This window comes from Myotis nattereri (genome assembly GCF_964212035.1).
Source record: "Myotis nattereri genome assembly, chromosome: 1".
Taxonomy (NCBI): Eukaryota; Metazoa; Chordata; class Mammalia; order Chiroptera; family Vespertilionidae; genus Myotis; species Myotis nattereri.
In genome coordinates, this window is record NC_138075.1 from 155964905 (window position 1) to 155981637 (window position 16733).

Consider the following 16733-nt stretch of genomic DNA (forward strand, 5'->3'; position numbering starts at 1 on the left):
CGGGCTCCTGCGATCAAGCAACTGTTAGAGCGAACTCTGTGTATCTGGGGTTTGTGATTTTTACAGTTACATTTATTGTTTGACCGAAGCTGCCCTCTTTATATGTCTCTTATAAGATTTTCTCCGATACTTATAAAAACGAGACGGCCCCTGCGGTGCTTTTCCAGCTACGTAATTCATGAGCTTCGATTCAAGAACCCAGAATAGAGCGGCATAACCACACACAAGCTCTCCCTCGGCTTTCTTTCAGCCGCGCAGGACGGACATTGCATAAACTCAACTTCCCTGTGATTTACCACCCCAGAGAGGCTGTTTCACAAACCTCTCCAAGTCTTTAAAGCAGTGGTTCTCAACCTTCCTAATGCCGCGACCCTTTAATACAGTTCCTCATGTTGTGGTGACCCCCAATTTCATTGTTACAAATTGAATATAATTAAAGCATAGTGATTAATCACAAAAACAATATGTAATTATATATGTGTTTTCCGATGGTCTTAGGCGACCCCTGTGAAAGGGCCGTTCGACCCCCAAAGGGCTCGCGACCCACAGGTTGAGAACCGCTGCTTTAAAGCAAGAACTGCAAAGGAGGGAATGCGGCACAAGCCTGGCACAGCCTGTGCTGAGGGGAGGGGCCCCGAATAAGACAGCCTAGTACTGGCCACTGGGTCGAAAACTCAGGCGTTAGGTCAACAACACCAATAGGTTCACAGGGGGCAAGCCAGCATTTTGGTAACAAAATGACCCACACCCTAAGACAGCCTTTCTTTAAAGGAACCATTTCAGTCTAACTCCATGGGAAGAAAATAGCAACCACGTGCCACACAAGAATGTTTTGCTTTATTATTTGGTATTAGGCACTCTGCCAAGTGGGACAGGGAATGTCAGGCCAACAAATTAAGTTACGTTCCTACAAATCTGAGAGAATCGAAGTATCCCACCTGAAGGCCAAACTTAGCTACGGGTTTTTTATTGTTGCTGTATTTAGCTGCTGAACGAGAGAAAAAGAAATCAGTCACCATGGAAACCGCTACATCACAATCTATCCTGACAGAACAGCTCGTATCCTTTCTTACCCCTTTGGCTGCACCAGCTGGAATAAGACAGGAAAGCTTTTCTCTCCTTGCCACACTTGATATTCTCTCTCTGGCCTTTCACAGAGGTCTCAGATGTTAAACTACAGAAAAGAGTGCCTCCTAAGAGTTAACTCTACAATCACACTGACAGGTACATAATTCAAAGCGGGAAAGAACCAAGGAAATAACAAGAGGCGGAATCTTCAGTATTACCAACACTGCCTGACACTTGACAGAGAAGAAATACGTGCATGGAATGCCCTTCTTCCAATAAGCTTGTTTGCTTCTGTTAATAATAATAATAATAATAATAATAATAATAAACAACTTCTTTTTTTTTTTTTAAGTCAATTAGCCTTTTCTTAAGCTGCCCCTTCTGTTTATTACAGCATTCAGCTATGGGGATAAAGTATGATAGGCATAGCTTGAGATCATACCAAACTTACTGTTTCACTTACTATTTTGCCATTACTGAAAACCCTTTATTTACAGATTTCAAGGACACCTTTTAACTAGTATTTGGTGTGTATACATAATTCTGGATCTGCTTAACAACTACATATGCCAGAGACAACAGAAACTGAGCTTGGATTAAACACAAAGAGCTGGGTGTTTCACCCAAGTTCAAGATCCAGAACACGTGTAATCTCCTATGAATCCTGACGAAGTATAAAAACTCAGTTACCATTACTTAGCTCCCTTTTAACATCCATCGTGGCCACAGATAGTGATTTGGAATTGATCAGAGAGACAATAACAGAATGGATGAAAGCAAGCATCCTGGATGTACACATCCCGCCAAAAAACACACCTCTCCTTAGCTTCCAATAAGACGGAAATAACCCGGGAAGGCAATGCAATAGAGTGGAAAATCAGACTGACCAGAAAGAGAACCAGTCACTTAGTGCCAGCTCGATGGCTGAACTAAAGCATTCTCATTCCTCAAGCTCAATGTACCTACATTATATAAAGGAAATAATATATAACATTGACACCGCAAGTTCATGAGCAACGGGATTTCAGAGAACCTGGGATTTATTAATGCTGAGAGGTTCTTTGGTGTGTTTTTTATTTGTTTGTTTAAATATATTTGTATAGATTTCAGTGAGTAAAAGAGAGGGAGAGAGAGCTAGAAACATCAATGATGAGAGAATCATTGATCAGCTGCCTCCTGCATGCCCCACACTGGGGATGGAGCCTGCAACCTGGGCATGTGCCCTGATCAGGAAAGAAACCTTGACCTCCTGGTTCATATGTCAACATTCAACTGCTGAGCCACGCTGGCTGGGCTGAAATGTTTGTTTGTGTGGTTTTTTTTTAATTTCAATTCATCCCTAATATTATTTTCAATGATCTCAACTAACTGATCTGGGTGATTTTTCACTGATCATGAAAACACCATCTTAGTAGTGAATTCACGGCATGGTAACAATCGAGCCCTCTCTTTGTTGTCTATACGTAGTCATCCAACTATGCACAATGGAGGTTATACCGATGACCTCTCTAGAATTGTTATTCTTCTGAGTTGATCGCTATAGTTATTTCTTCACTAATCCATTCAAGAATGTTTACTGAGTGCTTACTGTGCGCCAGACACTGTGAATGAAGCAGTCATAGAAATAAACTATCTGTTCTTTTAGGGCTTATACCCCAGCTAGGGAAAGAGATCAGATGCAAAAAAAAAAAAAAAAAAAAAAAAAAAAAACCAAAAAACAAAACAAAAAAACTAATTAATACAAAACACACCTGGGGATAAATGTGATTAAGAAAAATACAGTAGGGGTGACAATAGGGAGATGGTGGGAGAGCCTTATTTTTTATTTTAAGAAGAGACCTGAAGAAAGGGAGGGAAGAAGCCATGGAGGAATCGGGGAATCACTGTCCAGGCCGACAGCATTACTGCAAGGCCTGAGAGGAGCACCTGAGTGCTGGTGGGATAACAGGAAGCCAGGATGAAGCAGAGCATGCAGGCCGGCTCAGAGGGCAGGCAGCGAGCTGGGCCTTGCTGGACCCGGGATGGCAAAGCCTGAGTGGTTGAGATGCCACCGGAGAGTTATATGGAAAAGAAAAACATGATCTGAATTTTGTTTCAAAAGAATCACTCTGGCTGCTTTCTGAAGAACACACTGTAGGGAAGCAATAATTAGAAGCCGGGGGGAAAATTCTAAAACAAATGCAACTGTACAGGACAGGGTGAGGGCAGCCTGGACGAGGGTCATCGTGATGGAGGAAGAAGAGAGTGATGTCTGGGATAGATGCTGAAGGTAGAGCCCATAGGCTTTGTTGATGGACTGAATGAGGTGTGCACAAAGGGTTAACAAAGCAGGTCTGCAGCCGCAGTCCTCAGAAAGAGCCCACTGCAGGGTTGGCCCTGGGCTGACATCTGGGAATATGGCTGACAAACAGTACCCTACCGTGCTATGAATTTTTCCTAAATATGAGTGCCTCACAGTGCCGAGACTGTGTGCACAAACAATATGGTTTATACTAGTTTTCCCTCTGGGAGTCTGGAATGTGGGTATGCGCTAGGCAGAGGGTGCCTACATGGCCAGCCCCCAGTAGAAACCCTGGGTGCTGAGTCTCTAGTGAGTTTCCCTGGCAGACAACAGTTAGCATGTGTTGTCATAGGAAATGAAGGGAAGAATTAAGAGTCTATAGTGGGACACCCCAGGAGAGGAGTCTGGGAAGCTTGTGCATGGATTTCCAGAGACCTCCATGTGGCTTTCCCCTCTGCGGATTTTGCTTTGTCCTTTTGCTGTGATAAACTGTCACTGTGAGTTTAACAACATCTGAACCCTGTGAATCCTGCTGAATTACCCAACCTGGGGCAACTCTGGGGACCCCTGAGCTGGAGTCTTGTGCCAGAGAAAGAAAGAGGCTTCAAGGAGAAGGCCCAGGTTTCTGGCCTCCAGTCTCCATTTTTATACTTCCCTTCACCCTATTGCCAATCTCTAAATGGCTTATTTGGAATTCCAAACACACTGAGATTTTAAACTTTTTTAAAATGACAAATGAAAGTTCAAACAATAGGAGGGACAGAAGATGAATAGGTGAAGCAGAGCGGATTTATAGGGAGTACAGCTACTCTATATGATTCTGTGATGGTGGATACATGTCATTCATTATACAGTTGTCCAAACCCATAGGACGAACATCACCAAGAGTGAGTTCATGTAAACTGTGGACTCCGGGTGAAAATGTGTCAATGAGGGCCTCAATTCTAACAAAGGTTCAGCTCTAGTGGGGGATATTGATGGTGGGACAGGCTGTGCATGTGTGGGGGCAGGGGGTGTGCGGGAAATCTCCACCTTCCCCTCAGTTTTGCTGTGAACCTAACATTGCTCTAAAAAATAAAGTCTATTTTTTTAAAAGTCGCAACAACTTCACCTCTTTAATGGATAATGGATTTTAGTGCTTTTCAATTAATGTTCATTCCTTGAAATTCAAGGTGTGGTCATGAATGAAGTAAGCTGGAGAGCATGTTTTCTCCAGGCCACATATCTGTGATCCTCTAAGGGAGAAATGCTTTATTGGAATTAACTGGCAAACTGGGAACTGCTGTTTCATATTTGTAGATCTTTTAGATGTATATATGAGTTGTCAGTGAAACTTCCAAATGTGACATTTGCAAACAAGTGAGATCATAAATGTGGATTACAACTTACAAGAACTGCAGAGAATGAAAAGTAACAGTAATTACAGCAGGCTTAGAAATGTCTGTCTCGTGAAATACCACATTACTTATAGTTAGACTCTTAATGTTGAGTCTCCCTTGGCCCTATTTTTAAAACTTAAACTAAATTCTCCAAAACCCATGCATTGCATCTTAGTGAATACTTAGTGAATTAGAAATCTGGAACAGTACAAGAGTCACTGGCCAAAAAAATGAATTAGCCTTATAACCACTTCTTTTTTTGGTGATAGAAACAAACTTGGAGAGAAACCCATCCTAGCAGTTCTTTATGAAGACAAACATAAAAAGCTTTTATTGGCACTGGGGTATTTCACTTTGACAGTGGGACATGTGTGTCATAAGTCAATCAAATGATGTCTTGCAAAGGTCACATAATAAGTAAAAAAGCCAGGGAGAGACCATGCTGACAAGTGATGTAGTCACTCCTACATACTTTTTTTTCTAGAGTTAATTAGTATTAGTATATGAATTGTTTTAGCAGTTTATTAGGTATCTTAATAATGAAGCAGGCTTTCAAGGGAAAAACTGATTTCATTATTTTTCAATAAAATGTATTTTTTTATCTGCTTCATTCTTTTTGGTCCCCATTTCATTAATTACATATCTTTCAACTAAATGTACAATGTGGAGATTATCTGCATTTTCCTAATAAGAGAAGTCGGAATCTCCCATAAAATATGGTATTCAAAGTCATGAGTTAAAAACAGCAGAAATACTAATAATTATGGGTTTGCTTTGGCACCATTATTTGTGTTCATGACATGTTGCATTTACAGACATAGATACACAGATCCCAATGCAGACGTGAGCACATTCCACAAGATCACAAACACTGCAATATAATGAGATTCATTCCATCAAAACACCATCTTATCTAAAGTGTCAAAATAATGAAAAAGAATTGCTTTGAAGTACAGCTCATCTCTATCCATAAATGTGCTTACATTAGCTTTTACTTGTGTTTCGGGGCTGCTGAACACTGGCAATTTCCTATAACAACATGCATCTAGGACAGCAATTTTCAACCTTTTACATCTCATGACACACATCAAGTAATTACTAAATGCTGCCATATGCCAAAAAATATATTTTTGGCTTATTGGACAAAAAAAAAAAAATAGGTATGATTTTGATTCATCCACACCAAACAGCTATTGTGTTGGCTGCTATCATTTTTTTATTTGACAATCTGAGGAAAAAGAAGTCAGAACTCCTGACTAAATAGTCAGGTATTGCGTGTTTTAAAAATTCTTTCGAGCCTGACCAGTGTGGATCCATGGTTAAGTGTCCACCCATGAACTAGGAGGTCAAGGTTTGATTCCTGGTCAGGACACATGCCCAAGTTTCTGGGCTCTGTTCCTAGTAGGGGGCATGCAGGAAGCAGCAGATCAGTGATTCTCTCTCATCATTGATGTTTTTATCTTTTTCTCCCTTTTCCTTCCACTTTAAAAATCAATAAACTATTAAAAAATAAATGTGTAAATATTTGGTCCATACAAAACAAGGTTAAGAAAATAAAAGTACCCATTTCTTTTGAATCAAATGAAAAGTAAGAGAAAACATTTATAAAAGTACTGAACAAGCTATAAAAACACAATTTTCAATGTAACCAATTGTTATTTATTAGGTGACTATTCCATATGTCCTCCTTGTGGTAGGTTCTGTGAAAAATAAAAAATACATTGAGTATCTACTCTTACAGCAACTATCAATTATGAACAAAAATATTGAATATGATGAGAATTCTCAGATACGCCATCAAAATAATAGTCTACATTCTAATAAAAAGACATCAAAGTAAGAAAAGAGAGTAATTGTATTTTTGAATATGTAAACAAATTATTAAACTGTGGAACCCAGTCAACAGTCCTTTACAGAGAGTAGCTGTTCAATAACTGTTTAATGAATAAGTACATTTTAATTAAAAATATTAGGATTATTAATTTTTATACCTTTTGAGTCTTAGTATTCATAATTCTAAATAAGCCTGTACAGCCAATTAATCTACATTAGCTCAACATTTTTAATTCAAGGAATTAAATACCTATGTCCATTCAAAACTTAGTTCATTTACTTGGCAAATATTCTGAATACTACTACAGCCAAGCAGTTATGTTTGACAGGATGATTCAACAATAAACAAAAAAGAATGGTCTTTGCCTTCTTGGAGCTTTAAAGTTGGGCAGAGGAGATGGATATCACACAAAGGATTAAGCACAACTGTGACCTGGTGATGAGGCAGAGCAGAGGGCACCCAATGGAGCCAATCTCACCTGGGATAGGGACTGAGGCTTGGGGTCCAGGGAAGAACTCTTAGAGAATTTATATTCGTGGTTGCAGGATGAGTAGGAATTTAATAGGAAGAACATAACAGGTACAAAAGGCATCTGAAGAACAGAGAAAAGGTCAGTGTGTGGGCAGCTCAGCCCACCAAGGAGGGCACAGAACAACCTAACAACAGAAGACTGCGGAGGGCAGCAGGGCGAGGCCACACCAGTCTCAGTGCTCCTTGGGAGGATGTGGGAGCTTTACCCTCAGTTTAAACTACAAGATATTTTATTTTTTAATGTATTTTATTGATTTTTTTACAGAGAGGAAGGGAGAGAGATAAAGTGTTAGAAACATGGATGAGAGAGAAACATCGATCAGCTGCCTCCTGCACACCTCCTACTGTGGATGTGCCTGCAACCAAGGTACATGCCCCTGACCAGAATCGAACCCGGGACCTTTCAGTCTGAAGGCTGATGCTCTATCCACTGAGACAAACCAGTCAGGGCGAACTACAAGATATTTTAAATGGGAGTGCCAGATTAAGATGGCCAACTGCAATTCCACACTAATTTTACCTTTTCCTAAACTCTAATCGAAAACTACAGTAAAGAGATTTTTAAAAAAGACACAAACCCACCCAACAGCGACAAAGGTATAGAAGCTAAAATGCAAATGAACAAGAAGTAACTAACTTAAGGTGTTCAACAGAGCCAAATCCCGAGCCATCAGCAGGAAAGCTGAGAACCAGCCCAGCGAAGACTGCAGAATCCTCAGAAGCTGTAAGACCAAATACGTCTATAAGTGGGAATGGCTGGGAGTAAATAAAATAATAAGTCTGGGGAGCTCTTTGGCAAGCAATTGAGCTCCTGGGTACCCTCCCCTACCCCTCTCTGTAAGGCTACTGACCACGCCCCCTCCTCTGAAGAGATGAAACAGACGGTCGCTGGCCTGTGGGCTGGGCACTATGCACTCAGTGTAGAAACTCCGGGCCCTCTTCTCACCACTCAGGACACTGGCAGCTGGACCCTGAACCCCAGGCAGGAAGTTGAAAACTCCCCCTGGAAAACCAGCTAAAGAAGAAAAACCACCATACAAAGAAGCAGCCCTCCAAAGTGACCTTCAGTGACCAGCCCTGCCCATAGCTCTCTAATCCCTGCTCTTACCCAAGAGCAGACAGTCAAGGGTTTCCAGGTGACTGAGGAAAGCCTCTATCAAGAACAACAGAAATCCAAAGCACAGTGGAGGAAACACATCAGTCGGGGAGGAAAAAAAACTAATCCAATCATTCTGACAACACCCTCATGCTTCCATGTCATGGGAATAGGGGGCTATAGCAGAGCATTCAGAGAAAAAAAAACCCAAACATGTGCTCCTGAAACATACCAGCACAAATAAGTTGAGAAAACTTCTGACAGTGGAGCAAACAGACAAAGAAATAAAAAATAGATCTGAGGAAAAAAAGATTAAAGCCAGTTTATAAGTATCATATCCACAGAGTCACAGATCAAGAAGGGAAAAGAGAGAAAAGAGGTGGAAGACATTGTATTAAAAGAAATATCCCAAAATTAAAGGCATGAGTTGCAAATGGCAGAACTAACCAGTGTTACAGAGGAAAATAGATGCCCACCAAAGCATGCCACTGTGAAATCTCAGAACAGTGGAGAAAAAGGAATATAAGTTCCCAGAGCAGGAGAGAAAAAAAAATGGAAGGAATGCCTCCCAACTCCAGCTGAGAATTCTGTTCCCAAACAGACCATCAGTGAAGCAGGAGGGGAGAACAAAGACATTTTCACTCACTTGAAGTGAGAAGAAATGCTGTGGGCCGATGTCACTAATGGCTTGTCACGTTTTATCGACTGTGTAATCTGAGGACCGCATGCCAGACCCCGTCTGTTAACAGTTGGCTCATTCTGACCACATACTAAACAGGTTCCTGGTCCCTGCTCTAGGCCCAGCTTCCTGAAGCAGATGAGAATGATCCATCTCCTGCATAGAAATGCTGGGCTTGGGCATGTTCCTGAGCTGGGGTAAGACAGAAGCAGAAAATATAAACCCACTGACTCCTATCCACATTCCCGTCCACTGCCTGGAGCTCACGCTCTAACTCTGGCAGATGCCCCGGCTAGGATACCTGCTTTTCTTAAGATCAGCTCATGACTTTACCTACTCAGTTTTCTTGTGAATGGAGGAAAGGGAAAGGCAGCTGATGACCCACACGCAGTCCAGCCATCTTCCCTGAAACAATTAGGATTGTGCTTGCTTCCTGTGTTGTCACAAGTAAATAATATCACACTTAGGAGAACATACACAGGTGGTAACACTACAAGAGAAGCAAGGAAATGATTAACACAAAGGCAGGGTGCCTGCGACCTGGCAGAGTCAGCAGAGAGGGTGAGGGGTGAGGGAGGGGCAATGAGGCTTCTATGCTGGGCCACCTCTGGTGCCTACACTGGAGGGCAGGCATTTGTATTTTCATTCTATTGCTCTTTAAACTCCTCACATGTGTACAGTATGTTACCAAATAAAATTTATTTTTCCAGGATAAAGGACAGGATCAGATCTGTACATTTAAAATAGCCCTAAGGACTCACACAGACTGAAAGTGAAAGGATGGAAAAATATCTTTCAGGCAAATGGAAAGGAAAAGAAAGCTGGGGTAGCAATACTTATATCGGACAAAATAGACCTCAAAGTGAAGGCCATAAAAAGAGATAAGAAAGGCCACTTCATAATACTAAAGGGATCAATACAACAAGAAGATATAACTCTGGTAAACATATATGCACCCAATGCAGGAGCACCCAAATTCATAAAAAAACTCCTGGAAGATATCAAAGGAGAGATCGACAACAATACAATCATAGTCGGGGACTTTAATACACCACTGACAACACTGGATAAATCCTCTAGACAAACAATCAGCAAAGAAACAGCAATCCTAAATGACTCACTAGATCGGATGGACTTAACAGACATCTTCAGAACACTTCACCCCAAAGCCAGGGAATATACATTCTACTCAAATGCTCATAAGACATATTAAAAAATAGACCATATATTGGGTCACAAGCAAAGTATCCCCAAATTCAAGAAGATTGAAATCATAAAAAGCGTCTTCACAGACCACGCTGGCATAATATTAGAAATAAACTACAATAAAAACAACCCAAAATACTCAAACACCTGGAAGCTGAATAGCATGCTATTAAATATTGATTGGGTTACCAATGAAATCAAAGAAGAAATTCAAAACATCCTGGAAACTAATGACAATGAAAACACAACAATCCAAAACCTATGGGACACAATGAAAGCAGTCCTGAGAGGGAAGTTTATAGCTCTACAGGCCTATCTCAAAAAACAAGAAAAAATGGTAGTAAATCAGCTAACTCTACAACTCAAAGAATTAGAAAGAGAGCAACAAGAAAACCCCAGAGTGAGCAGAAGGAAGGAGATAATAAAGATTAGAGAAGAAATAAATGACATAGAGACCAAAAAAAACAATACAGAAAATCAATGAAACCAAGAGCTGGTTCTTTGAAAGGATAAACAAGATTGACAAACCTCTAGCCAGACTCACAAAGAAGCAAAGAGAGAGGACCCAAATAAACAAAATCAGAAACGATAGAGGCGAAATAACAACAGACCCCACAGAAATACAAATGATTGTTAAAAAATACTATGGACAGCTCTACTCCAACAAACTAGACAACCTGGAGGAAATGGACAAATTCCTAGAAAAATACAACATTCCAAAACTCAATCAGGAAGAATCTAAAAATCTCAACAGGCCAATAACTATGGAAGAAATTGAAGCAGTCATCAAAAAGCTTCCAGCAAACAAAAGCCCAGGACCAGACGGCTTCACAGGGGAGTTTTACCAAACATTCAAGGAAGAACTAAAACCTATCCTCCTCAGACTACTACAAAAAATTCAAGAGGAAGGAACACTTCCAAGCTCATTCTATGAAGCCAGCATCACCCTAATACCAAAACCAGGTAAAGACAACACAATGAAAGAGAATTACAGGCCAATATCCCTCATGAACATAGATGACAAAATCCTCAACAAAATCTTAGCAAATCGGATCCAGCAGTACATCAGAAAGATCATACACCATGACCAAGTAGGATTTATCCCAGGGATGCAAGGATGGTACAATATCCGCAAATCAATAAACGTGATACATCACATAAACAAATTGAAAGAAAAAAACCACATGGTCATATCAATTGATGCAGAAAAAGCATTTGACAAAATTCAACACCCATTTTTGATAAAAACTCTCAGCAAGGTGGGAGTAGAAGGATCATACCTCAACATAATAAAAGCCATATATGACAGGCCCACAGCCAACATCATACTCAATGGACAAAAACTAACACCGTTTCCCCTAAGAACAGGAACAAGACAGGGATGCCCCCTCTCACCACTCCTGTTCAACATAGTACTGGAAGTGTTAGCCATTGCAATTCGGCAAGAAGAAGAAATAAAAGGCATTCAAATTGGAAAAGAGGAAGTAAAACTGTCCTTATTTGCAGACGACATGATATTATACATACAGAACCCTAGAGACTCCATCAAAAAGCTACTAGACTTAATACATGAATTTGGCAATGTAGCAGGATACAAAATTAACCCCAAGAAATCTGAGGCATTTCTATACACCAATAGTGAACTTTCAGAAAGAGAGATTATAAAAACAATCCCGTTTACCATCGCACCAAAAAAATTAAGCTACCTAAGAATAAACTTAACTAAAGAGGTAAAAGACCTCTACTCAGAAAACTACAGGACGTTGAAAAAAGATATAGAGGAAGACATAAACAGATGGAAGAACATACCGTGTTCATGGATTGGTAGAATCAACATCATTAAAATGTCCATACTACCCAAAGCAATCTATAAATTCAACGCACTTCCCATTAAAATACCAATGGCATACTTCAGAGATCTAGAATGAACTCTCCAAAAATTCATCTGGAATAAAAAAAGACCTCGAATAGCTACAGCAATCCTGTAAAAGACCAAAGTAGGTGGGATCTCAATACCAGATATTAAGTTGTATTACAAAGCCACTGTTCTCAAAACTGCCTGGTACTGGCACAAGAATAGGCATATAGATCAATGGAATAGAATAGAGAGCCCAGAAATCGGCCCGAACCAATATGCTTACTTAATATTTGACAAAGGAGGCAAGAACATACAATGGAGCCAAGATAGTCTCTTCAATAAATGGTGTTGGGAAAATTGGACAGATATATGCAAGAAAATGAAACTAGACCACCAACTTACACCATACACAAAAGTAAACTCAAAATGGATAAAGGACTTAAATGTACGACAGGAAACCATAAAAATTCTAGAAGAATCCAAAGGCAACAAAATCTCAGACATATGCCGAAGCAATTTCTTCACTGATACAGCTCCTAGGGCACTTGAAACTAAAGAGAAAATGAACAAATGGGACTACATCAAAATAAAAAGCTTCTGCACAGCAAAAGAAACCATCAACAAAACAACGAGAAAACCCACTGTGTGGGAAAACATATTTGCCAATGTCATATCTGATAAGGGCCTAATCTCCAAAATTTATAGGGAACTCATACAACTCAACAAAAGGAATATAAACAATCCAATCAAAAAATGGGCAAAGGACCTAAATAGACACCTTTCAAAAGAGGACATTCAGAAAGCCAAGAGACATATGAAAACATGCTCAAAGTCACTAATCATCCGAGAGATGCAAATCAAAACAACAATGAGGTACCATCTCACACCTGTCAGACTGGCTTTCATCAACAAATCAACAAACGACAAGTGCTGGAGAGGATGTGGAGAAAAAGGAACACTTGTGCACTGCTGGTGGGAATGCAGACTGGTGTAGCCACTATGGAAGACAGTATGGAGTTTCCTTAAAAAACTGAAAATAGAACTCCCATTTGACCCTGTGATCCCACTCCTAGGAATATATCCCAAGAAACCAGAAACACCAATCAGAAAGGATATATGCACCCCTATGTTCATAGCAGCACAATTCACCATAGCTAAGATCTGGAAACAGCCTAAGTGCCCATCAGTAGATGAATGGATTAGAAAACTGTGGTACATCTACACGATGGAATACTATGCTGCTCTAAAAAGGAAGGAACTCTTACCATTTGCAACGTCATGGATGGAACTGGAGAGCATCATGCTAAGTGAAATAAGCCAGTCAATGAAGGAGAAATACCACATGATCTCACTCATTCATGGATAATAGAGACCATTATAAACTTTTGAACAATAATAGATACAGAGGCAGAGCTGCCTCAAACAGATTGTCAAACTGCAGCGGGAAGGCCGGGGAGGGTTGGGGGGCAGAAGGTAGGGGGGTAAGAGATCAACTAAAGGACTTGTATGCATGCATATAAGCATAACCAGTGGACATAAGACATTGGGGGATAGGGGAGGCTAGGGGACTGTCTAGGGCGGGGGGATAAAATGGACACATATGTAATACCCTTTGTAATACTTTAAGCAATAAATTAAAAAATAAAAATAAAATAAAATAAAATAGCCCTAAGGCCGCTGTAAAGGAAGTGAATGTGAGCTGTGGAGGTCACGGGAGTCCTGAGGGTCAGCTGGATTGAGAAAAGGCAGTGGAGCCAGACAGGTTACAAATGAGTAAAATGCTATTTTTCTTTATTATTATTATTATTATTATTATTATTATTATTATTATTATTTTCTGCAGGAGAGGATATTATCAGAAGAGAGAGGGAGGGAGGGAGGGACACAGGGAGGAAGGGAGAAGAGAGAGAAATAAGAGTTATTTGGTCAATTAGCAAAAAAAAAAAAAAAAAAGAAGCCCAAGATAATGCTCATTGTCACTGATCACTATTGCTAACAACATATTATCTTTAGACTGTTCCTCTAGTATAGGAGGCTCAAAATACTGTAAAGGTCACCATTCAATTAAACCTCAGAACACAATTCTATGACTAGTATCAAAAGAGGTCTTTATAAGTCCAATGATACAAGCATGACAAGTGCTGATCAAGAAGGTTCAGTATTTGCTGTGACAGGATAAAATGCTGGGTGAAAACTTCAGTATAAGTAACATTCAGGATGCCAATGGCCCAGCCCAGCCTTAAACTCTTGCTGCATGTGGTACCTACACACCATTTTAATTTCATTTTCCAGATGAAACTTCCATGGCACTGCAGAAATGTGCCCTCAGAACTGAAAGCCCGCCTATGTAAGCCTTCTGCAACCACACTGAGTGTTCGAGGGAAAAACGGGGAATACAGCTTTCCCACATGTTCAAGTTCCAAATAAGAAGAGGTTGTTTTATGGCTTCCTCTGACCTGAGTAGATCATTCCAGCCCATAACTTAATATTCTACTTCACATAAGTTTTAGGCATGCTTTTAAAAGTGTTGAGAACCTGACTATACATTTCTGTCGGGGTATCTTCCTTTCATATTCTATCACTCCTAGAAGTAGGAGTACCTAACACCCAATAGGTACTCACACACTATTTCCTGAGCCATCAAGGAAATTGAACCATCAAGACAAGCATCAGTTTCTATTATTTTTACTAAACAAATACCAAAAAGAGACTTGCTCTATTTTCTTTGTTTCTTTGGTAAGAAGTGAAAATGAGATACATTATGGAATAAAACAGTAAACCTAAAAAAATTTTCAAATCCTATCTTGTAATATGAGTCTTTGTGAAGATTACAAAGCATAGCAAAACATTTAAAATGAAAACTGGCCAAGAAGGTAGCTTTTTAAATAGTGGGAAATGATTTGATATAGGAAGTTCCCTCTCCCCGCCCCCCTTTATTCTTGAACAAGAGTAGATAAATTGCAATGAATTCCCATCTTACCTTAAATACTTCCATTGGAAGAGGAAACTTTGCAGCATCAATAAGGGATTTTTCCAGAGCATTATTCCATTCAGAGGCCATCTTCAAAGGATAGATTTCTGTATCAACAGCAAACCACGTAAGAGTTAAAGGACTAAAATGTTCTACTGGGTGGTTCTTTCTTGAATTTAATCTTCCCAGGATTTCATAATAAGCCAGTATGCTCAGCAACCACAAGTATTCACACCCTGTCCGCCATAAAAGGCCACCTGCTAAAGGGATTTTCTGAAGTTAAATAGCAACTTGGGATTCTGCTTTCAGAAATGAAGAATAAGCGTAATAGGGCTCTTCTTCAGGAAACATTTGTACGCATTCTGTTGGCATTCTGCAAGTAATTTAATGGCATAAGTCACATTAGCACATCTTCAGCCGTCCACTGCCCCAAATTCCATATATTACCTGGGAAGTAATATCCACTGATGAAGAACTTATTATCTGATAAATGGCTAAACTAGAAATGACTCTTGCCTGGCATTTTCAGTTATTACAGCATATTTTTCACTAAGTCCCTAAGCTCTCATATGCTAAAAATAGTCCGTGTAAGTCAGAAAGTTATTAAAAGGTAAATTAAAATTTACCAACCAAGTTTGATATTTACACTTGATATGTTGCAAATGCACCACGTGTCGCCCACAGTTTTCCCCAGGCAGTAGGGGGAGAGAGATTTACAAATGGAGGTTACACTGTCTGAATGCAAAATTAAAAGAAAAAATTGGTTGCGCACTGTTTGTTGTTCACCGATGGCTGAAACTGCAGGGGAATTTTATGATCTGATCTCAACAGATTTAAGACCTTATCAAAACAAGATTTGCAGAAGCACTCACTTGAAGTAGATATGTTTATATCTTCCTTATATCAACCCCAGCTACCTCAGGCAGACAGTTAGGATGTGAATATGAATCTAAGTACAGTTAAAAGGCAACATTAAACCTTTGGGGCTATATTTTTAATTTCTTGCATGTCTGCTTTTTAGCATGGTGCCATATATTTTGATTCTCACCGCTTCTGACCTCACCTTGAGCTTGAAGCCCCTGTGTTTTAGCAGTTTATTTAGTCTTTTCAGACTACCCTAATTATGGTAGGCAAAGGATGCTGCCAGAACTAGCCAAGGCATCAACGCTCTGCCCACATCACTCACTGTCAGTTACACAAAGGCACAGAAAGGGGCATTAATGACTAAATAGGTTCCATTGTGTATAGTGTCTAGAATCCTTTCTAGCATTTCATTCATCATCTTCTACCTCTGGGAATTTCCCCCCCCCCCCAATTTGGCATTTCTATATCAGAACAGAAATAGAATGTGATTCTCTTTAGGAGTGCCTAGAATATTTGGGGGAACACAGTGGGGCCCCAATGATACCTCTGCAAGGAGAATAAATGATTCTTCTAACCTCCCAGGTGAGAAGTGGATACTGTGTGAGAAATGGCTTATCACAGAGTCCCACAAGGAGAAAAAGAGAGGAGTTCACAGAAATCCATAAATACTCCCAGGATAGGTGGAAGGATTGCTTGGAGTGCCCCAGTGGTTCGGCTCAGGGGCCTGGCATCAAAATCTCAGTGAAGGGGATGGCAATTCTGAGGTCTCCAGTGGACAAAGCCCAGAGGACACCCACTACAGCCATTCAATAGGGCACAGAGGTTAGCAACAAGCAAGAGCCTGCACTCCTGAGGAGACAACACATTCACTCTCCCAGAAAGTTGGTAGGGAGTTTCACCTTAGCAAGGTAGTAAAAGGAGAACTGAGTCACAAGAACGGGTGGTGATTTCCAAAGACAAGACCAA

General features: G+C 40.2%; 1 protein-coding gene across 1 annotated transcript in view; it reads right to left on the minus strand.

Moving 5' to 3' along the window:
• The window catches only part of SFMBT2 (Scm like with four mbt domains 2), a 219919-nt gene that overhangs the window by 83840 nt on the left and 119346 nt on the right, over positions 1–16733 (minus strand). Inside the window, exon 7 of the mRNA XM_081091132.1 lies at positions 14913–15010. Coding sequence (XP_080947258.1) covers positions 14913–15010 — 98 coding nt within the window. The remainder of the gene's footprint in view (positions 1–14912; positions 15011–16733) is intronic.